The following is a 24111-nucleotide window of genomic DNA, read 5'->3' as shown; positions in this document are numbered from 1 at the left end:
CATTACAGTGTGTTTGAACCCCAAACATATTCTGAGGCTAAAGGAATTCTAGAGTGGGAATAGGCCATGACATCTGAACCCCAGAGCCTGCTGAAGAACAACACCTGTGTCCTTTCTGATCTTCCACCAGGGAAGAAACCCATTGGCTGCAAATGGGTATACAAAATCAAATACAAATCAGATGGTATTTTGGACAAGTACAAAGCTTGTTTAGTGGTGAAGGGCTTTTCTCAGCGTCAGGGCATTGATTATGAGGAGACCTTTGCTCCTATTGCAAAGATGAGCACCATTAGATTAGTCCTAGCCATGGTAGCATAGTTTGGCTGGAAGGTCCATTAGATGGACATCAAGAGTGCTTTCCTGAATGTTGATCTCCATGAAGAGGTCTACATGACATAGCCTCCTAGTTTCAAGGTTGCTAATAAAGACCATCAGCTTCTTAGATTGGTGAAAGCTCTCTATGGCTTGAAGCAGGCCCCTCGGGCATGGTACATCAAGATTGATAAGTACCTCAATGATCAAGGCTTCAAGATGAATTCTTCAGACTCAAACCTGTACATCAAGACTACTGACAGTGACATCATGCTTCTGGTAATCTATGTGGATGATCTAATCATCACTGGCAGTTCGACATCTTTGACTCAGGGAATCAAATAGAATTTATGCCAGTCTTTTGATATGGCTGACCTTGGGCTCATGCATTATTGCTTAGGTGTTGAAGTTTGGCAATAGTCTTATGGTATATTCATCTCTCAGTCCAAATATGCCTGGGCTCTGTTAGATAAATTTCGTATGCAGGATTGCAAACCTGCATCTAAACCTATGGAGAAAGGTCTTAAGTTATCAGCAAAGTCTGATTCTCCTTCCATTGATGATACTACATATAGGCAACTAGTAGGTAGCGTCATCTACCTCTCTGCTACTAGTCCTGATATCAGCTTCGCAGTCAGCTATATTTCATGCTTTATGACAGCTTCTAAGGCTGATCATTGGATGGCAGAAAAGCGTGTGCTTCGTTATGTGAAGGGCACTTCAGATTATGGACTTCTGTACTCTCAAAGTTCTAATCCTAAACTCAGTGGGTTCAGAGATTCAGATTGGGCAGGCTCTATTGATGATAAAATGTCAACATCTGGATATGTGTTTAGTTTGGGATCCGGTGCAATCACATGGACTAGTAAGAAGCAGTAGGCAGTTTCTTTCTCTTCTACAGAGGCTGAATACAAAGGGACTGTTAAGGTAGGATGTGAAGTTGTTTGGCTTTGTCGGATGCTTGGGGATATGCAGATGTCACCAGTAGGTCCGACTACTCTGTTTGTTGATAATGAAGGCATTATTAAGTTAGCACGAAATCTAGTCTTCCATGAACAAACCAAGCATGTGAATGTTCACTGTCATTACATACGACAACTAGTTGAAGACGGGACTATAGATTTGCAGTATGTTCCTACCATAGATCAGACTGCAGACATTCTCACCAAGCCTCTTGGTCCTGATAAGTTTGTCAAATTCAGAGGCCAGCTTGGTGTGTTAGATAGATTAACCATTAAGGGAGGGTATTACAATAATAGATAAGTCGTCTATTATTAGTTAATGGTTATCTCTTGTAAATATCTATTAAGCTTTAGTTTGCTTTTGTTTTTTGTTTTCTCTAGAATAGAATGTTTCTATTCTTTATGATCGTTTCCTAAGGAAACATTGTCTCATTCTTTTGTATAAATTGACCTTTCGGTCTTTGTTAATAACAAGCAAGTATTTACCAATTCTTTCATAATAGAGAAGCCATTAGAATACACATTTTGCTAGACTAGTCAATTATCACAGATAACTGATCATAAATTATTATGGTGATGTCTACTCATTGGCAACCCATGACAAAATCCATAGAAACACTCTCCCATGGTCTTGTGGAAAAACACTAAGGCATATATATTTTTTTCCTTTTTTTAAAGATTTGGCACTGCAACACAATTTACAAATTTTAACCAACATTGGTACTTCCGTTTTGGCAAAACACACATCTGCAAAAGAGCTATTATTTTTTCTATGTCACAGTGACCCACCAAGCTTAAACTTGGACAGTCTAATAAGTTCAGTTTAGCAATTTAAGCATCAAAGCTTCAGCACCTCAAAAAATAGAAAAGGAAAAAAAGAATAGAACTTTAAAGCTACCTCAGGGAATTCCTTTGCTATCAAGTGGTACCATGTGGTGCTAGGATTTCTAGGATTTCAATTTTTTTTTAATATGTTGCAATTCTTTCTGAAATTTGAGAAAAACAGTTTGTTTTGAAATAGAAAACTAGCTTTTCTCTCTTGTATGCACTAGAGAAATAATTTATTATTGTGATGGAAAACTAGTTTAGCTTTTTTGTATACACCGAATCCTAGAATATGCCCCTGTACTATGGCCTTTATTTTCTGACTGTGAATTGTATGGGAATATGGGTTGTGGATATGATGGTTCTTTTGAGCACATTTCTAACCATATGCATTCAGCTCTCTAAACTTTCTTTGTAGTCTCTGGCAAATGTATGTCAAACAACAAACCTTAAGAAGAAAATAGTCTGATTGCCTTGATTTGAATCCGAGAAAGGGATAAAGAAAGTTCAACAATAGAAAGAAAATCGCAGTCTATGATAGCCCTAGAAAATTGATGGCTTTATTTGTATCTAATGGAACACTACATTGAGAGAGTTTTGCTTTCACAATCTCTGGAAACAGTCATATTCATGATAAATATTACATTTGGAAAGTAGATTTAATAGTCTCGTAGCTGCTTGCAGATGCAATCCTACCTTATATGGCAGTCACCGGTAGAAGTCTTTGTGCTCTTGGCATTCACAATTTTCATACCTTATATAGCAACCCATTTTGAAGATAGAAGCCTCATTCACTTTTTACAATTTCTTGGCTCTTTATATTTTTCATTATAACTTGAACATAAGCCTTCTTTTTGAAGAGTTACAAAGTGAGTTGCCACAGACATTGCCGATGAAGGTGGGCTTGCGTATGTGGTCAAAGTAACATACCTGTCACAACACTGTTAGTCCTATTACTAATATGGAATTACCAAATGAAACTGTTGAAGGAACCCCTTCCATTTAGCGTGTCTTGCTTGGTGTGATTTACTTTATGCTTGCAAATATTGTAGAGGTGGATGATTAGTATTCAGAATACTTTCTTTACCAAATAAATAGTGTCTCCATTTTTTAACGTCCTGAACTAGTGCATATAACTCTTTATTATAAATTGCATAGCCCTAACTTCTGAAGTAAAAACTTCAGAATGGTAACTTGCGGGCTTACAACCGTGGAGCAAGATGGCACCCATTCCATAATCACTAGCATTTGTTCCTACCTGAAATGGCTTTTGTATATTAGGAAGAGCTAAAAATTGAGTGTGACCTATCTTATGCTCAAATGTTTCAACTTCCAAATGCTTCATATTGTTCATTGCTCCAATTAGAGTCCCTCTCGTGTGATGCAATCTGATGTATATGTGCAACGATGTAGGAAAAAAGAAGGAATGAACTTTCTCATGATTTTTGTAGTCCCAATAAAATTCCTAGGTTCTGTAGTACTCTTTGGTGTGTTCTTGAATCACGTCCCACAATATGCCCAACATATAATAATAATCAAATTCACAAATCTTTAGATTAAATATGTTGTTGTTTTCAGGATTGCTGCAAATGTACTAAGCACTGCCTATATGGTATGTGTTTTTCAAATGCAGCAATCAGTTATATATATATGGAGAATGAGATATGAATAGATATGTCCCTTCATGGGACATGTCCATTCATAATGACAATCATTATAATTATATATATAATATCTCATTCTCAAAATATAAATAATAATAATATTTATGCTATGTATATATGTGTGTCTATATATATATACATTTCTTATATATATATATATATATATATACACTAGAAATCATCTGACTGAAGCTACAAAACTTCAACAAAATATTAGTTAATATTTTCAAGACTTGCTTAATGTGAATTGAGTGTTCTTCTAGTGTAGTACTAAATGTTAGAATATTGTACAGATAGACTGCCACAAAGCTATATGTGAATTCCCTTAAACATCATTTGTCAATCTCATAAAAGTAGCAACCATATTCATAAAGCCAAAAGGACATAATAATTATTCATAAACCCTGGTGCCAAGAGGTGAAATTTCTAGTTGCAAGTTAAGAGTAAATTTTCATGAATTGACCTTTGAGAATCTGAAGTGAATAGATTGTAAAATGAAAATTAGTTTCAGAAATATCTAGGAGAGTAAATATTTTTGTTTCTTTGGTATGGAAGATTCTATTTGCATTCATATTACTTTTAGGTTCTTTGTCTCAGGGAACATGTGAAAAACAATACAATTACCAATATTTGTGTGGAACCCTTGATACTTATCTCTATTCAGAGGAAGAGTGCTTTTTTCTACTTCACTTGAAACTTGAAGGCATCTAAACGGAACTGTTTCAGAAACGATAATATATCATAATATTTGAATATTAACTTTCGTTGTCCTGAAGCTAAGGAATGTTAAGTTTTGGGACACACACACACACACACCATATCAACTTTTTATGCCTTGGGTTGTAAAACATTTTTCAGAATTCTGTCTTTTATTGTATGATGTGCTCATTGTTTGCTGCTGCATTTTTGAGAGAGGCTGTCTAGGTTGGACAAGAATCCATTCTTGTGTGATGATTTTATCACATTCACAAACTTGAGGTGTACAAATGTTTAGCTTATTTAGTCATGCATGATCATATCATTGTGCATATGGTTCCATTTACAGCTGTTCCATTTGTAGAATACTAACAGCCTTGTTTAACAAAGGATTATAACTTCAGAATCTTGGGTTTTTTCTTGAATATATAAATAATCAAAATTAGCTGAAGGTAATCTATAACTTCAGTTGGCATAAATATTATGTACTTGTCCATTAATGGGCTTAAAGTTTTGAATGTCTGGCTTTCTGAGATAGTTGATATGTTTCTGAATTGTCTGAATGCGGTTCAAGTTCTTTCCCATGCTATATTAGTAATGTTTTTTTCATCTACTTAATCCATTTATTTCTTTTGCTTCTCTTTAGACTATTCTTTCTTCTTACCTTGATTTCCAAATAATTTTGTTTTCTCTGGCTTTCATATTTCTGAAGTAAGTGTCTATCCATTTTTAGTTCAAGATTTGTCTCTAATAAATCTACTTTTCAATAATGTAATTGATTGTATTATTATTCTCTAGTTGCCAGAATGGGTATGGGATCGAGCATAGGTACAAGAACTGGGTGTGTTGGTGTAGGCAATTTGTTTTTGCTCTTGGGTACAATAATGTTTGGGTACGTTTGTGTCTACAGGTATACAAAAAATTAAAGAAATATTCAGAATTGTAAAACTAAATACATTCGACAGTATGGTACTTCATCATTGGTCAATTCCAAATGCCAAAATGGTAGTGATAAAGATAAATATTGAATGACAATTGATAGTTAAATATTTAATATTTTTCTTTATCAATCGGCATTTAATCGTGATAAATTTAGTTGTCTAAGTTCTTGATTTTGGTATCCACTCCTAGACCCCCATATTATAGTCAATGTTCTTATATAGCAAGAGATCCCAGTAATTAGTGGGGGGTTTAGCACCGGAGACCTTAATTGGTTTGAGGGGCAAAATTAGAAAAGAGAGAATGAAGCAAATGATTTTTTGTATTTGGGCAAAATGACGCTTTAGGGACATTTTAGGGTTTTTGGATGCAAGAAAACAAGTCAAAAAATGTTTCTTTGTGTAATGCCCATCCTTTTGCTATTATTGTAGATTTTGTTGTCAAACCCTAACAAGCCCTTCTGTGAACATGTTAGTTCTTAGTGATATTTGGAATGCAATACTTTGATATATAAAGTAATTGATTTTATCATATTAGCGGATAGTGATGACGACTTGCTTACAACGATGACACTTTATATACTCTTAATTAGTAATTATAGTTAATTTCATGTTGATTATATTCTTATATGAGATTATGATGTTATTTATACAAGTGATTTTCTAGTTGTACTTACCCCATACTTGCATGTGTATGGTGTGCGTGTTTGTTTTACATATCTATTTGACGTGCTTGATAGGGTTGAGGGAGGGAGTCGTATTCACCTGTGAGTTGGGATCTACATGATGTACCACTCCTTGCCATTGTTTGTAAGTTAGATATATATTAGTACATGCTTGTCTTTTATGCAAGTTTGCACTTATTGGACATCAACCTCCTTGAATTGTCAGGATGAGCGTACCCTATTGCAATATCTCAATGGTAAGAGAAGGGAGATAATGTTAAGGTCCAAATCCTAGCCTAAGCTTAAGGAGGACAAGCATCTGATTGACTACCCATCCAAATCTGTGAGTCTATCCTAGTGCATGTTGTTGATTTTGGATTTGGTCTATTTTTTTATGTTGTATTTATGTGGATCAGGGGATGTTATTATCTAGTAAATGATTTAGTTATGGTATTTGGATTATTAAACATTAATTTAAGTAAATGGGAATATTAAAATATAATGATATATAATTAATTGAGAATTAATTAAATATGTGCATTTAATTTAGAAAACTTAAATTAAAAAAGCTAAATATAGTGGTTGAGAAAAGTAAATAATTATTAAAGACAACGTGATGCTTTATCCATAATAATTTAATTAATATTAATAAATTTAGAGTTGCACATAACTAGTATGCTATAAATATTATTATTAATTAAAATAATAATTATGTTATTTAAAAGTGCTTTGCACAAATAATTAAAGTGGAAAAAAGAAAATTTTAATTAATATAGTAGTTTAAGTGTGCATGAAAGAATTAATAAATTAAATTATTTAATATTTGATTAAAGTTGAGTTGCTTTTTATAAAATTAAAAAAATTGAAAACCCTAGGGAGGGCTAGGTTTTATTTATTAGAGATTCCTGGGTCATTTGAGCAAATAGGTTTTTGGAGGGTAAAATTGGTGGATTCAAGTTAAAGAATATTTTGAAAGCTTAGGAGTATATTGGATCACAAGAACTAACCAGATTGTTTCAGAATTCAATTGTTGGATTTTGAAGTAGGGTTTGAGAAATTGCTATAGAATTTCATTTGAAAGAATTGTCTACCTCGTGTTTGCGAGATTGTTTGAAAATAGATTGTTAAATATTGTTAAATTGATTTTTAAAAGCATGCATAGAGTTGTGCAAGATTTTGAGAGAGAAATTTAATGGTGGTTTTTGTATTACTTTGAGAACTTGAGAAAATAAATTTAATTGCATGCTTTTGTACAAAAACCTTTTTGAATTTGTCAAACTTGGTAAACTTTGCTTGGAAAATGTAGAGGAAACTATACCCATTGAATGTATTTGAAACCCTAAGTCGTTGAAAATTCTATAGTAGAAATTTTAACAAATGAAAATAGGACCAGCGCTAGGATTTGACGAGAAAATTCTATTATTATAGCCATGCAATTTTCATGAATTTTTTTATATAAAGATATATATTTTACCCATATTTAAAATAAATTTAGTCGCAAAAATTTATTAAAAAAAGAAAGGTTAAAAAATATGTTTGCATGAGAAAACAAATATATTCATGTATGTGAAAATAATATATCTATGCTTCTTTTTAATTTAAGAAAAATAATTTAATTTTCAAATTTATTTATAAAACAAATAAATAAATAAAATTAATTATTAATTTCAGAAATTAAAAAATAATTTATTATATATTTATTTCAAAAAAAATAAAAATAAATGTTAATTGTTTTTCTTATAAATCAGTTTTAAATATTAATGCTTTTATTTATGTAAGTCTAGCTAAACTCTTAGTTGGATATGACTTATTATATATTTATTAATGCAAGTGTAGTTATAAGTTAATAAATATATATTTGTAATTTAGTTATATTTTGAAAGAAGTTATAGCGAAGTTCACTATATAATCATTTACTTATGATGATTTGATATTATGGGTGAAATTATAAATAATTTAATTAAAATTATAACTTTTAAGCTCGAGTTATTTATAATTGCTTTATGAATTAAAGAAAAAGTAAATATTAATATTAGAGTTAAATGAAAGTCAAATTTAATATTCTAAAAATAGAATTGACATTTATAGTCAATAAAATAATTAATATATTTATGTTATTAATTTTGTCATTTGTGATCTATGATCATTTAAATCAATAACATGATAATATTATATGACATTTTATATGCACAAGGAGATTTAACATTTCAACACATTCATTTCAAATTAGTATATTAGCATGAAAGTTTATATGAATACATCTGTAGTGAAATTGGATGTTGGTAAACACTTGATTTGTTTTATGCACTTGTGATTGATTTTGTGATTTGTCTATTGGGTGTATTTATTGCTTTATTTGGTGACGTTCATTGGGAATTACGTTGGCTTTAGGAGTGGTACATTAGAGGCTTGGGGGTTTTTGTTGTTTATGTGATGTGTACTTTTGGTCTTTTTGTGATGTTGACTTGGTCACAATTTTTCTTCCCCAACCAAATTTCTAAGCTTATTATTTTGTGAACTCTTGGAGAGTATTTTATCATGTGGTTTGAGAATCAATATGTATTATATGATATGTGTTAAATTTGAGGCTCATGTTTATGTTTTCTTTCAAAAACATTTGTTATATATTGGTTTGCAGACTAGTATGAGTTCCAGTTGCTTCTTGTGGAACCAAATTTGATTATTGATCATTGTGTGATCTTTGGGAGCTATTGTGATTTGCGAGCTAAAGGGAGGTTGTCTTGGTACATCCTATGAGAGTGACTTAGAATAGGGGATTGGGGCCCAAAGTGGTCAGTGCCAAGATAACCTATCGTAAGTTGTGTAATAAGTAATAACATGGTAATTAAAATATTTAGACACACATTAAAAAGATAAATAGCGATGTTGCCTCACCCATGCTTTGAGTGCTTGTAGAGGCTATGGGTGGGAATGAAATGATACCTAGTGAGAGGTATGACTAATATTCCTTGTCTTTATGAGAGGGTATTCGGGTTTTGCATGGGTCACGTTGAGGGTGTGGGATCCAGAGTGACTTGTCCAGGTTAACTCAACATTTCAGGATCTAGGGTCTTGTGAGACCAAGTCCAGGGTAACTTAGGTAGTTTGACCATGTGATTACACTCCCTAATATGTAGCCTAAGTCTCTAGTATATTTTGTGTTTGCCTCTAGTGGATGCCAGTTATTGTTGGTGGTTGATACTTATTGGCGATTGGCATTGATTGGTTGACCATTATTCTTTTGATGATTGGTATTTGATTTGGAAGTTGTTCTTTCGGTGGTTGTTCTTCATTGGTTTTGGTACTTGTTTTGGAGTTGGTATTTGGTTGTTGACTTTGGTGTGGTTTTGGTTTTGGTTGTTTATATCATTTAGAGATTTGTTATCTTTTCTTTATCAGTAGTTGTGGTACCTTTGAGGTAGAGAAAGCTTTCAGGAACCACTGCCCAAGTTTGTTTTTGTGATTTGATATTTGTGTGGATCGAACAGTATCTCCCCAACACGATGGGAGTGAGCCTGATTAGGTTACCACAAGGTTGGGAGGTAGTGAATTTCTTACCATTGGGGTCCCCACAGATTTGCACCGATGTTGGATTTTTTATTGTTACAGTTGTAGTATTTTCATTCATATCTCTTGGAGACATTCTCTACATTCGGTTGATGCATCTATGTATTCATGTACTTTGTATTTGTATCTTGATGTCCTATGGGACGATATGTTGTATTATGTTTTATTTGGTTTATCAATACATACCCTGCAACATGTGCAATGGATTTGGTGTATTTGGATGTACTTACTTATATATTCACTACGAGATTATTTATTTGTTATTCATTTATGGATGTGGACATTTGTGCTTGTGGTTGAACCTAATTAGTAATATATTTACAAATGTGATTCAACATGAAGGAACCCTTGAGAAAGAGAAACTGTAGTTGTATTGCTTATGTGCTCAGTAAACTCAGTGTTATATTTAGGTTAATTTCTCTTGGGTTCCCTAGTGGGGTGTTACACTTTGTTACTTTTTGGCACTTAGTGCCTTAGAGTGTGCCTGGGTATGTACCTTGGGCACACCTACGCCTAGGAATGTACTCGGACATACCCCTAGGCAAATTTGTACCTAGATGTACCTGATTTAGGTGCATTAGACATTAAGGGCATGCTTTGTAACTTAGATTATTCTAATAGTTCAAAAAAACCATTGATGCTTTATTAGATTATTTTTCTTATGTCTTACCATTTTTAGGGCTTCTAACATGGGGCTCCATTTGATTATAATATTAGTTAGAAACCTTTCTTTTCATTTTAGTTTTAGAGATGTCGACCATTCCATTCACAAATTTTCATTCTTTGCTTGTTTTGTACGAATAATTTGTTTTTGGCAGCGTGTTTTGTATGTTGATATTGACATTCACCATGGTGATGGAGTTGAGGAAGCTTTCTACACGACAGATAGGGTCATGACTATCTCATTTCACAAATTTGGAGATTATTTCCCTGGTACAGGTGATATACGAGACATTGGTTATGGAAAAGGGAAGTATTACGCTTTGAATGTGCCATTGGAGGATGGTATTGATGATGAAAGTTTTCAGTCTCTATTTAAACCAATCATTCAACAAGTGATGACAATCTATGACCCCGAGGCAGTTGTTCTTCAGTGTGGAGCTGACTCCTTGTCTGGAGATAGATTAGGCTGCTTTAATCTTTCGGTAAAAGGGCACGCTGAATGTGTACGATATATGAGGTCATTCAATGTGCCTCTTTTGCTTTTGGGTGGTGGTGGATATACAATTCGTAATGTTGCTCGTTGCTGGTGCTATGAGGTATTATTTGTACTATTTTATTGTGTTTATTAGTTAAGACAGTCTTCAACAGTAATTTAACTGTTTGCCAAATGTTCAGACAGGAGTTGCAGTAGGCGTAGAGATTGATGATAAGATGCCCCAACATGAGTATTATGAATATTTTGGACCAGATTATACTCTTCATGTGGCTCCAAGTAATATGGAAAACAAAAATTCAAAACAAATGTTGGATAAAATTAGGTTTGTGACAACTTCACAATCTCCAAGGTTGCCTTGTTTTGTGTAATATTTTTCAAAATTGATTGCACTTAAGAGATGAGTGTTATATTATTAGTTCTGCTTTTCCATTTTTTTTTTATGGCAATGCATGTGTTAGACCTTAAATAAGATATCACTTAATGTTGTACTTTTTAACAGGTCCAAGCTACTTGAAAATATTAATTCAATGCCATGTGCACCCAGTGTCCAATTCCAGGAGCGTCCTCCAGATACTGAGTTCCCTGAGCCGGTACTTCTGTAAATGCTTCTTTTTTCTGAGTTTCTTCATGTGCAAGTTTATATATAACTTGTTGAACTTACAACCCCTGCTTCTTGATTGATTTGAGATGACTGCAGGAAGAAGAAGACTTTGATACACATTGTAGAAATCATAAATGGGATAGAGAAAAGTATTATTCTGATTCAGAGAATGGTGACTCAAAACTTAGGAATCATGATGTGGGGGAAAGTGCATTCATTCGGTATGTGGGAAAGGTTCCAAGCCAATTGCAGGTTTTTTTTTTAAAACAATAGATGACTTGCAGACCATGTTACATTTTATCTTATTTTTGTGTTAGCAAAGTTTATTGAGTATACAATGGGTTTGTGGGCTCCAAGAAAGAGGAAAGAGCTGTAATGTTTTTGTTTCCCTAGGAAAATTTATCCAGAGGATGTTATAGTCACCATTTGTAGGCATTGTTAAAGTATATCGTGGGCATAAAAAGCTCTTAACTCTATCATGCAGGATTGCTGACAAGATAACAACCAGTGGTCTTTTATGGCCATGATTTACCCAAGTTCATTTCTTGCTAGATTTAGGTTTACACAGCTTTCATTTCTTCAATCTTAAGCAACTTGATAGTTATGATTGTCATATTATATTCAATATTTTTACTATGAAGAGTAAATTATGTTCAGATGCAAAATATTTCATATGGTTCCTTGGTTTGGCATCCAGTGCTGGATGCCTTTGGAGTAGAGAAAAGAATATTCCAATGTTACTGCCTTTGGATGTCGCTGTAGTTATTTATAGCCATTGCAGAGAAAAATGGTTTGAATATTTATGCCTCAAAGGAACTCATGATTTTGAAAAACACACTGAAAAAAGGGTTAACTTTTTGATTTTTTTCCAGTTGCGGCTGATTGGCTCGTTTCAACCATCTCTCTGCACAGGTCATCTTGAAGCATGTTTGGAAACCTTTTTTGGTACCTAACCTCCATGGTTGTGTTCACTCTCTCCAACAACCATTTAATGGACAACTTTTAAAGAATGAGACACACAAATATGATAATTGAGACATGTTTGATGGCCTAAATGCCGAATGCAGTCCTCAACAGCCGTCTGAATACTCCAACAGTCATCTAAGAGTGGATATTTGTTTGGATATGATGAGTTATTGTCTGTGATCTTGGCTGAGCGTTGTTGATGATATAAAGGTGGCAGTAGATGCTATGGATATCGCCAATGCTAATCTCCAACAAAAATGATGTTCGCTTCCATGTATTGTTGAAAGGTTACAACTTTGATTGCTCCAAGGATGTATTGCTGATTTTCAATAGAGATAGACGCTGATCTACAAGTAGGGTAAATTGCCGGTACTAGTCCAATTAGGTCATGAAGTGACTTCACCTAATTGGAGAAATAGTAGACTAGAGAGAATATCTCACCTCCGAAACTACACTCTAGTGCAAATTCCCAATTAGGAATCACCAACACTAGATGTAATGTTGAATCATGATTAAGATGAAATTTGTTTTTTGGATTCCATTGTGTAAATCTCATTACAAATGGATTGTGGAAATCTGATAATGTTTCATGGTTAAGATCTTCAATCAAGTACAAATAAACATGAATCTATAATACCTCTAAGGCAAGAGGTTAGCCAATCCAAATGGGCACCCAAAACATAAAATTTGAACAAGGTCCTATTTAAGCAAAGGTGGCACAAAAGTGCGTTGCCTTTAGGCCCCCTTGAAAGGCTAACTAGCTCTTGTGGGACCAAATGAGGCAATAGAAATCTAAAATGGGTCCAGCTAAAGAGGGGACATGATAGTCCTTCCTTTTTGGAATCTCTTGCTCACAAGCAGTTTTAGATTAGAAAGATTCAAAATCTGTGCATTCTCCTACATATTATTCTCAATTGACAAATCTTTCCACGTAACAATATACTCCTTGATTTTGTGCATCTTGAGCCTTCTCTCCTTGAAACCGATGACCTTAGTAGGTTCCAACACAAGTTTCCCCTCATCAAGTGATGGAATCTTCTCACATTCTGTTACATGTTGCCCAAAAGCCTTCTTGAGGCAAGTAACATGAAACATGTAAATCCAACTTCCCTTTGGAAGGTCCAACTCATATGCAATCTCTCCTCTCCTCTAGATCACTTTGTAAGGTCCATAGAACTGAGTCTTAAGCTTCTCAGCTCCGCTTCCCTTCAAAGAAGAGTTTATGCATGGTTGGAAATGAAGAAAGACCAAATCTTTGACCTCAAATCTATGCTCGACTCAACTCCGATTCACATACATCTTTTGTTGACTTTGGGCTTCTTTTAGATTATCCTTGAGGAAGTGAAGGATATCTAGACTTTCATGCAACCAATCCTTGGCCTTTGTCGCTTGACTATCTCCCAGTGCAAAATCTACAAATGAGGTGGCCTCATAACCACAGTGTAACATCCGAAACCTAAGTACTGTATTCTAATAACAATTAGCGAAAAAGTCAAATGAGATATTTTTTTTCTTTTAACCAATAATAACTGAAAGAAACTACTTGCCTTTTCACACGAACATGATAACTATAAAGTCTTTTTAACTAGCTGCAAGTAACAGATATTGTAATATATTCATTTAACTACCTTCACATGAAAAAGAATCAACTAACAAATTATTTTGTGTTTAAGCTAAAAGAAAGAACTTAATATTTGAATTAACAATGTATAAGTCAAAGAACTTGAAATGATGGAAGTATTTGTTCTTGTTTCTCTTTTTATGATTGCTCCTTCTTGTCATCTAGAAGCAGAGAGGGTCGTTAGAGGCTTTACATCCCAATCATTGACCTTTTGGTCTTGACCTTTTGGTCTATTGCACAATTTTTTTTCAGAAGTGGCCTGGTCCTACGCAAGAGGTGTACATCCTACACAAGAGGTGTACATACAAGTTTCAATCTTTATTGCCATTCGAGACTTGGTGTTTAGAATTGACACCTGTTTTGGTCACACCCTACAGACTTCCTTGCCTATGAGAATGACCTTGACTAGATGTGCAGTGACTGATGGTTACTATACCATTACATAGAGCCACCCTGGCCAAGGTTTCCATTTGCAAGAACAGTACTTTGTGCTGATAAGAGTCCAAGTGACTTTCATTCTTCCCCAACCTTGAAAAGATTTTCTGTCCAAATGATACATACAATGTCTCATTGGCTTAAGGAATATATGTATACATTCCTTATCCACTAGGACATCTCTATTCAGCCCATACCTATGCACTTCAGGTCAAGGAGTATGACTTAGAAATTTTAGTAGGCTTTGCTGGTGACATGTATTCCCTTGATAATTTCCTATCACTAGCTAACAACTAGGTTATTCACCTTTCACTAGGTTTCATTGGATCAATTTCTACCAGGATGGCTTGCAAAAGGTTATTTGGCGTCAGACAATTAAGACCCTCCTGAATTAGTCAGGTCGACTACTATCTGATTTATTTAATCTCATTTGTACAGATCTTTCTTAATCTGATTGCTTACGAAAGATTCAGAATTTAAAATTGTTATACTGATGAAATCATTTGTACTGTCATACAAAATTCCTCTAATTGTTTTCCTGTATTCAGGTAATCTGATTTTTGGATTGTTTCTTAGTCATTCTTTTGACAGCAGATTCATAAGAATTGATCCATAAGGTAAGTTGATATTCCCTTGCTATTCAATAAATGAATTCATTTCCTTATTTAAATTTTATACCCCTTCCAGGAAATCAAACAACCGAGATATCATTATTAATCAGCATTCACTCTCTGATGGGTTATCTATGCCATATAACATGGAAAGATCAGATATGGATTACATTATTGTTTATCAGAAAAATGATAATAGCAGATATGATTCCTTCAGAAGACAATAATCTAATTTCTTTGATAAATGAACTCATGATATCATAGTTATACAGATGCACTTAAGTCATGTTTGGCCATCCTGGTTTTGTGAAGCTAGACTTTTTGTAATGCTTTCTTATTAGAGCTTCCCCCATATTTAAAACAAAAATGGGTGATCCAACTTCACAATACTCACCTTAGGTGTTATTATTTGCATACATAGCTCAAATATCAGCTGCCCACAATGTAGGAGCCATATGCATTCTCCAGTAAAGTTTAGCTACCAAAGCCTTATAGTTTTTGGTGGAGGAATTGAAACCCAAACTACCCTCCACATTGGTTGATAAAGATTCTCCTTTTAAGGGACCACTTTTCTTTTTCTTGCAAACCACTCATAAATTGTTGGCAAAGAGAATCCAATTGTTTTGAAGTGCAGCTTGGAATATTCATAATAGACAAAACATGTACAAGCAAGGCTTGAAGGACCACTTTAACCAATGTGATTTGGTTTTTTTCATGAAAGGCATTTATTAGTTCGTTTCTGCAGTTTCACCCTTTCTTTGTTTATAGACCAATTCCGACCTTTAAGTTGTTTGGCTATGTTACCCCCAATTTTAAACATGACTCAAAATTTTTCAAATCAATATATTCATATGTTTTTATTCACCAAGTCAACTGACGGCTCTGTGCACCCTAATTCATCAGTGTCAGTTATCAATGGAATAGGAAAGTTGTTGAATGTTGTTGTGGACACTCTTAAATTGGAGGTCATTCTATACCAAACCTTTATATGAATCAAAGACACATTCTATGTGGTAGATTTAAACAATTAAATCCTCAGATAAGTAGGAAATATTTTCCACAGCAAGTCAAATTGTGATATTGCTATCAGGATTTAACTGTGTAGTTTTTGAGTCAAATTCAAGCTGGAATTAAGCGTGCTCAAGCTGAAGTAGTACTGGGATGGGTGACCTCCTGGGAAGTCCCGGTGCTTCACCTCTGTGAGCATCACCTAGATCCAATGAGTGTTAAGTGTTTCATTTATTCCCATGAGAGATGGATTTGTGTGGATCACTACTCATGAAACATGGGGCAATGAGTTTGTCTCAAAAACTACACAGTTAAATCCTGATAGCAATATCACAATTAAATCCTCATTCAAAAGATATTTCTTTAGAAATATTCATGACTATTCCAAACTGTTAACTTCTCGAAGCCACTCAAATCACCAGTGGATTTTAAATGCAGCTAAAAAATTTTGCAAATTAATCCATTGATCATTTGGTCTAATGATTAAAAACAACAAATAATGCCCAAAGTTTCCTATATCAATGACCAAATGGTGATAGAAAAATAAATTTATTGGGGTGTTAATAAAGTCACTCAAATCGTTCAAAACATCAATTGTAATTTGGATGGTTTGATGAAATTCTTAAAGATGTTTCAAAACCCAATAAATGTATGCATTGTTGAAGTTGACTTCGCAAAGCACCATAAAACTCCAATTGGATGAAGAGTCAAATAATATGCATGTCGGAGACTTTGTGAAGTTATTGAAGCAGAGTAACCGATATGCTTATTGTCAGAAAATTGCACAAGTTGGCAAAGTTGATGCAAAGACCAACATGCTCAGTCATGCAAAGGTGAGTTATTATAACTAGCTTGAGGTTGTTATAAATCACCGTGAGATGTATGGACTACGTACAACTGAAATTTGTTTTTGGCTGAATGCCTCAATGACAAGTCATCTCATGCAATGAAATGATTGTAAGTTTTGTACAATCTTTCAATTGAAAGCAATTGGTAGGTTAATTCTTATATCAGAGTTTTTAAAAAAGAAAGGCTTATGGGCATTATTGGAGGTTAAAGGAAAATAGAATCATCTTCGTTTCCAGCACACCATGACAGTGGGTTACACACTGCTTCCTCTCTTCTCTTGTGTACATACATGCAAGACATGGAATGTAGACAAGGTCTGTGAAATGTTCAAGACACGCCAACGATGCACAAAATGGACTGTTGTGAAGGCTTTAGGAACTTCCAAGAGAATACAGATGGTGGGTATAAGTTAGGAGTCCACAATGTTTTCTAGTAATTGTACTGCTGCGTCAATAATGGATGAAGGGATTTCCATGTGAATGTTGTAGTTGTAGCTGTGATGGTATATATATGCAAAATGTGGTGGCATTTAGAAGTCACAGAGCAGGTTGGGTCAAAGATGTTATAGTTGGAGATGCTCTAGTGCATATGCGTGCAAAATGTACAATGAAAGACATGACACTCAAACGGTTTCATAGTGCAACCTCAAAGAGATGTCATTCCATGTAATATGGCGAGCCTCAAGACCTACAAAATATAGCTCTGTTGAAAAGAATTTAGGAATTCTCAGATAAAATACAGCCACAAGCAATATGCCAAAATTTTCAACTTGTCTCAGTGTTCTCCCTGCTCGTGCCCAATCTGAAGCAGTGGAACAGATTATAGACATTTGTCAAAGAACACGAGAAAGAAGATTCTTGTCAGATTTTGTAATTGAAGACGATGCGGTGAACATGTAAAATTGTGGAATCAAAGACCACCACTTCATTATTTGTCAGAATGCTTCAAAAGATGCGTTATCTCAAGGAACTAAGATATGAATGCTGCAAAGAGATATCTTTTTGATCAAAGATTTGATGATTGCAGATGCCTAAGGGATGTCCGAAAGTTCTCCAAAGTTTCAAATTAGTGAAGCACTCTTGACAGGACCATGGTAGTTGTGTTTCCTTGGTGCGCAAATCAAAGACCAAATGGAGCTTGAAAATATACTAAAAGAGAATCAGCTTTTTGACACTCTTCCTCAAACAAACCTAATCTCATGGAGCTCAATGGTTGCAAAACGAGCACAAATTTGAAATTTCAAACAAATATCAATACAACTTAGCTGGCTTATTTGAATTGGTTTTTAACTAGCATCACTTGGTGGTGTATTAGTATGTTATGAAGTTTCCAAAGTTCCCCAATGTTTTGACAAAAAGATACAAAGGTGGAACCAGTCACTTGGCTAAGTTGTATAAATTGCTCAAAAGGCCAAAAGCTAAAAGAAATAGGTAGTTATTATAACCACTTAGTTTGACTACTTGTCAACTTGATGTAATGCATGCGCATAAGTAGAGACAATCATATTTTAGAATATACTAGATGTTGATGCAATACATGCATGGAATAGATTTGTTGAAAATAGTTTAAAAACTACAAAGGAAATGCTATTGCAGGCGTTGACCTGAACTCTACAGTCTTTGTTGCCACTCTCTCTACTAATCCAAAAATGGAAGCTTGAAACAATTTCCTTTGGTGATCAAAACAATCTGAAAATTATGGGTCCACTATTGTAATGTTCATTGTATCAAATATAATGACAAAACATCCAATTGGTATAGGGTGTAATAATACTTTAATACTTTGATGTAATCAAAGATAATTAGTATTGGGGTTGGGTAGTTAGGTAGTGAGGGTATGTGTCGGTTGGTCTTCCTAACCAACTCTCTTCTATTTAAGAACATTGGAACATGAATGATGTACTTGTTGTTTTGGTAATCAATAAAATATGCGGCTTCCCTCGCCAACTTTGGTGTGTGTTTTATTGGTATTAAATGCTTTGTTGATACATGCTTTGTTGTTCTGTTTGGTAACCATTCTACACTTTTGGCGTTGTTGCCTAAGTTCAAGCCTGGTGGTCTTATGATAAACAAGATGGAGTGATAGGTAAACCATTCCTACTAGAAGTACATGTCACAAATGGTGATGGGGAAGAGGAAGAAATAATAAGGGGAGATCAAGTGACACGAGACTTGGTGGTAGCCTAGGAAGTTTTCGTCGACCACTACGTGCAAAGGGCACGACACAGGACGAACTTGGGTGCAACCAGCAATGTATGAACTCCTTGGACAAATACCTTGGGTCTTGGTCAAAAACTTGGTATGAGTGGAGGAAGAGAGAGCCAAAAGAAGTACTTGTGAATTCCAAGAACAAGAAAATCCTAGTAGAACAACAAGAGAATAAAATAATTCATGCCCCTAAACCCAAATAAGGACACGAGGCGAGTACAACAAGAAGAAACTGAAGGGGAACTGCCCTACGAAAGATTCTACGTACTAGGGTAGGAAGAAAGGCACCACTGTCTTAGAGGCGCTAGTAATCAAACTTAGGTGCCAAAACAAACCGAAGAAAACTTGATTGAAAACACTATAAGGGGTAGCCAATTTGGCAATTTCAGAAGAACGACGAAGAAAGGAGGGGTGTATAGACCCCAAAACCCCAATATGTAGAGAGCACCGCCCTACCCAAGAGCAAAACTCTAGTTATATAGAGGAAGATCTACAAGAAGGAGAAGTAGACACATAAGAAGCCAATCCCGTTAGGAGGGAAAATTGTCCTGACAAGAGGGAAAATTGTGTCTTGTCAGGAGGGAAAATTATGCTGTCAGGAGGGGAAATTGTGCCCTCAGTAGGGAAAATTGTCCCGAGAGGAGGCAACATTGTCCTGTTAGGAGGGATAACTACCCCCACAGGAATTGAAACTATCTTGGCAGGAGGGAAAACTATCCTGACAGGAGGGAATATTGTCTTGTTAGGAGGGAAAATTGTCTCGATTGGAGGGAACACTATCCTGACAAGAATGAGTACTCAAGGAATAATCCCATCAAGAGGGAATACTGTCCCGATAGGAGGTAATATCCAAGGGAAGAGTGGGAGAACCAAGATGGCTATGGACAAGCAAAAACTTCCTAGATTCACCCAAAGCTCTTAATCACTAAAAGCTCTTGATGTTCCATTTGTAGTTCTTCGCGTGCCCTCACATGTTGACCTTTGCCTACCATCTTTTCTCTCTCTTGGATAAATTCAATTGTTTTTCTCAATTTTTTTGTCAACCTCTCCACCTCGTGATATAATGTGTGAAGGTTCATCCACTAATTTATCTTGAACATTAGAATCAATCATATCATCTTGATAAATCTTACCCTCTTCATTCTTTGGTGGTCCAACTTAAAAGCTGAAAGAAATCCGTACCACCCCCCACTGATATTTCCTCATACCAACCCAATTGAAACTTGACCAAGTCAATGGTGTCTTGGCAAGATGAGCAAGTAGATTCTGAATGTGAGAGACTGTGTACACTGCACCAAGAACTTCTTCCACATATGTTTTTCAGTTCCCTATTGATATCTTCTTTGAAAACAAGAAAATCTTCCTCCGAATTGACAAGGACCACTGGCTCATGAATTTGTGAAAAAGAAAATTTTCCTCTTAATGCCAAGTCCACTCTCAAGAGAAACACCAAATAATCCAGCTCATGATCTGTAGTACCATGTATCCTACACACACTTGATGCTGCAAGTTGAGACAAGTCCCATGGAAGTAACCTTTTGTTCAAATCAAACCAAATGGGAAGAACGTCCACTTGCCTACCCATTGAGAAACCTTTCTTTCTTTTCTTTTTTTTTGAATTTTTTCATTTTTTGATTTTCACTTTAAAAGAGATCTCTTATCTCAAATCTAACTTTGAAAGCTCATTCCTCAATCTCTGCTCTGAATTTCCAAGTTGATCCAAGAATGAAAGTCATTCAACCCTCCTCCTAGCACCAAATAATGTTGATGTTAGTTTTGTACCACTACATAACATATTAGCAATTGAATATCTGATACTGAGTATCAAACACACAATTCCTCTCTTGAAAAGTTAATACTTATGCAGACATAAGCAAGAACTCCAATGTTCGTTACACTTGTGGATACTAACTCAATATATCGATGTGATTTGCTGGTAATCATGTAGGCGGGCTTACGTTATTCCTTAAAGGACAACTTGGATTTTGGGATGATGGTAATGGTGATTCGGTACGAGTGCTAGATGATGTTGATGGAGAAGGTGATGGTGATGGAGGGTGAATGTTCTTATGACTTATGCCTTTCTAACTCTCTTCTTCAAAATTCCAACTCCTAACTACTTGCTACTCTACTCCTACTCCTATGAATGGAAGATTAGCAAATGGACGAGGATTGAATCTAATGAAAGTTAACTGGCGGCTCCACCTCCACAGATGCAATGATTCAAAGGAAAATGAACTAGTTTACCACACAAGGCTTCCCAACAAGCCGCTACGATGCTAGTGGCCTAGTTATTGATCCCTATCAAACATCCACCAATGCTACCATGCAACTATTCATCTACTTTACTCTTTACTTAACAATTTGAAATGCAATCCACTTTAACAACTTGAAAAGAAATTTTATTCTAACTATTTGGAAGTAGAAACCATGCAACAATACCAAAAGCTCTTAATCACCACGAAAGTCACAACAATGAGAAAGAAAAGCGATTTTTGGCACTATCTCATGCAACAATTTTCTCTGACCATTATAAATGAGAGCAAATGGCCTTATATAGAGGCCAAAATGTACAACCGATGGTAGAGATAAAGAGGCAAAACCGACGCTCTAGATTGAATCCTAGAAACCCTAATTAGGGTTGCCACCCCATCGGCCAATGAGAAGATGCCACCTTGCCAATGGACCAATGAAAAAAGTGGAAAAGTAGCAACTAATGAGAAGGCACCAAAATGGTGGCCAATTAGAATTAGACACTTGTCCTACCCTAGAAGATAGAGAAATTGCCACTTGGGCTTACATCAAATGATCTAATATAAATCTCCCTTTTTCTTTCGTTCTTTTAGCTAAGGCAATGAACTTAGCTAGCCTTTCATTGACTTCCTCCATGGGAGGGCACGGTGTATGCTTTATCTTGAGCTCAGCCAATTTCATCATGCCGCTTGCTGCCTGTAGTGTTTTCTCATGGTCCTTCTCATACTCTTTTGCATATCTGATAAAGGCATTGAGGGAGGAAAGGGTATCTAGATGTTTCTTCTTGATAGCAACCTTTCCTAACTCATCCAATCTTGATCCAAGTCTTGTCTTGTTGATGTCCTCTTCTTTGATGTCTTCAAAATCAAGTGCCGTCCCAATGTCGCTCATCATGGTTGAAATGGAAGTGTCGACGCTTGGGCTGTGCTGTGCAACTGCATTTTGTAGCTCCTTGAGTGTTCTCAATGCTGCAGTAGCAGAGCGGAAAATGTGATAAGTAATGTTTATGTTTTGTGTGTGTTTTAAATTTAAATGTTTTCAATAACGTCCTACATGTGGTGGCATACCTAGAGTAGTAGTTCGATGAGCTCTCCAGATATAGCCACCTAGGACCAGGTGTGTGGATTTTAAATTAGAATAGTTTTTTTAATTCATAGGTGGAGTGTTTAATGATTTTCAGAATCCAATCATGGGTAGTAGGCAGTTTTTTGGAATATTCCTGATTTAGAAAATGACTGTCTAATATTGGTAGGAAAAGAACATTTCAGATTCTTATCCTTTTTTTGGATAGAAGACGTTTTTCTTTTCTAGATAAAAAGAAAACGTTTCACATTCTTTAAATAGGAAAAAGAGAGTCAGTTTTTAAAAAAAAAGCCAGTCGGCTATGTGAGGGAAGAAGTCGAATTTGGAGAGATATGGAATGTTTTTTTTCATTTTGTCTTTGTGCAAGTTTTCGGTGGTCTGAGTTTTGAACGGATTTCCCTTATCTTCTCACTGGAAACAAGTTGATAGTTTGCAGAAGATTAGAAGGTTTCAGTGTTTTTCTTTTGTTCCCTGTGTCTTTTCAGATTTTGAGAAGTGATTTTGCTTTGTTAATCTCTCCTCTTTCAAATCGATATCCCAAAAAGAATCAAAAGATGTTCTGATGTTTTCTTTTAGAATGATTTTAAGCTCTTCGATCAAGCCGAACTATTAATTTCTTCTTGATGAAGAGTTGTGGTATTCGAAGACTCGAAATTGTACCTGTTGAAGTGAGTTGTCTCCGTCGATTTCTCAGCGCGCGCCCAGAAAGAACCTGCTTTTCTCGCCCTCAACCCATTTGGACAGGTGCCCGTCATCACAGACGGCGATCTAACATTGTTCGAGTCCAGAGCAATAGTAAAATATATAGCTGCTTGGAAACATGAGGGGGCGCAGGGAATTGGCGATAATTTGCTGGGGAAGATGGAGGAGGAGAGGGCGCTGGTGGAGTAGTGGTCTCAAGTCGAGGCGCTCAGGCCCAGCGCGTCGTGCGATGCCATATTTGGCCGGAATGTGATCGTTCGAGATGCCAATCAAATGCAGACCTTCTTTCCGAGGAGTTGGCCAAAGTGTTGATCACACCGAAGAGTTGGCGGCATGGATATGGAATTAAATGCAGACTCGACTTCTCTGAGAAACTTGGTCTCTCTTGACAAAGTGCAAATACATTTTCTTTGAGTCTCAGTCTTAACAAGTTGAATTGGAAGGACATTCCGGGTTAAAGATCTTGGTGTGCGTGTGAAGGTAAATTATGGAGATTTGCATATTTTGTTTAGTCCAATCTTGAGTTTGGTTCGAGTTCGATCCTGGATGGTTGTAGATGCCCCTTGATGAAACTCAGTGGAGTGATTGATTCCTCCTGAGTTTTCCAAGGTGTGGCTCTGCATCATTTTTGGTATCAGAGCTTGAGAGTTGCAGGTTGTGAAGTTATATGTTGAACGCCCCTTATCAAGATTCCTCAATAGGGTCAAACAAGATGGTGACCAATGCAGAGTTAGTGAAGAAAGTCGAGGAGCAAGAAGAACTTATCCAGAAAGAGAATAGTGAGTTGAAGGGGATAGTGGCAGAACTAGCCAGTAAGTTGGAATATATGCAGAATGTAGTTGAGAAGAAAGAAATGAAAGAAGAAATGGAAGAAGAGCAAGACGTACCCGACAGTGAAGAAGACAAAATATCTGAGAACGAGAAGCCATTTTTTAAAGCTTTAAAGGCTTTGGGAGGAAAACCCGTGGAGTTACGTATGTTTACAGG

The 24111-nt window shown here is 35.5% G+C and overlaps 1 protein-coding gene across 2 annotated transcripts in view; it reads left to right on the top strand.

Moving 5' to 3' along the window:
• Positions 1 to 24111, top strand: part of LOC149544392 (histone deacetylase 19-like) — a 189862-nt gene that overhangs the window by 53513 nt on the left and 112238 nt on the right. For both annotated transcript variants that reach the window (XM_089798829.1, XM_089798830.1), the window contains exons 3-6: positions 10448 to 10888; positions 10968 to 11110; positions 11288 to 11378; positions 11486 to 11610. In XM_089798829.1, coding sequence (XP_089654955.1) covers positions 10448 to 10888; positions 10968 to 11110; positions 11288 to 11378; positions 11486 to 11610 — 800 coding nt within the window. The remainder of the gene's footprint in view (positions 1 to 10447; positions 10889 to 10967; positions 11111 to 11287; positions 11379 to 11485; positions 11611 to 24111) is intronic.

Source organism: Cupressus sempervirens, chromosome 8 (genome assembly GCF_028749045.1).
Source record: "Cupressus sempervirens isolate cs-2001-9-10 chromosome 8, ASM2874904v1, whole genome shotgun sequence".
In the NCBI taxonomy this organism is placed as follows: Eukaryota; Viridiplantae; Streptophyta; class Pinopsida; order Cupressales; family Cupressaceae; genus Cupressus; species Cupressus sempervirens.
Note: the sequence above shows the minus strand (reverse complement) of the source record. Positions and strands in the feature narration are given on the sequence as shown.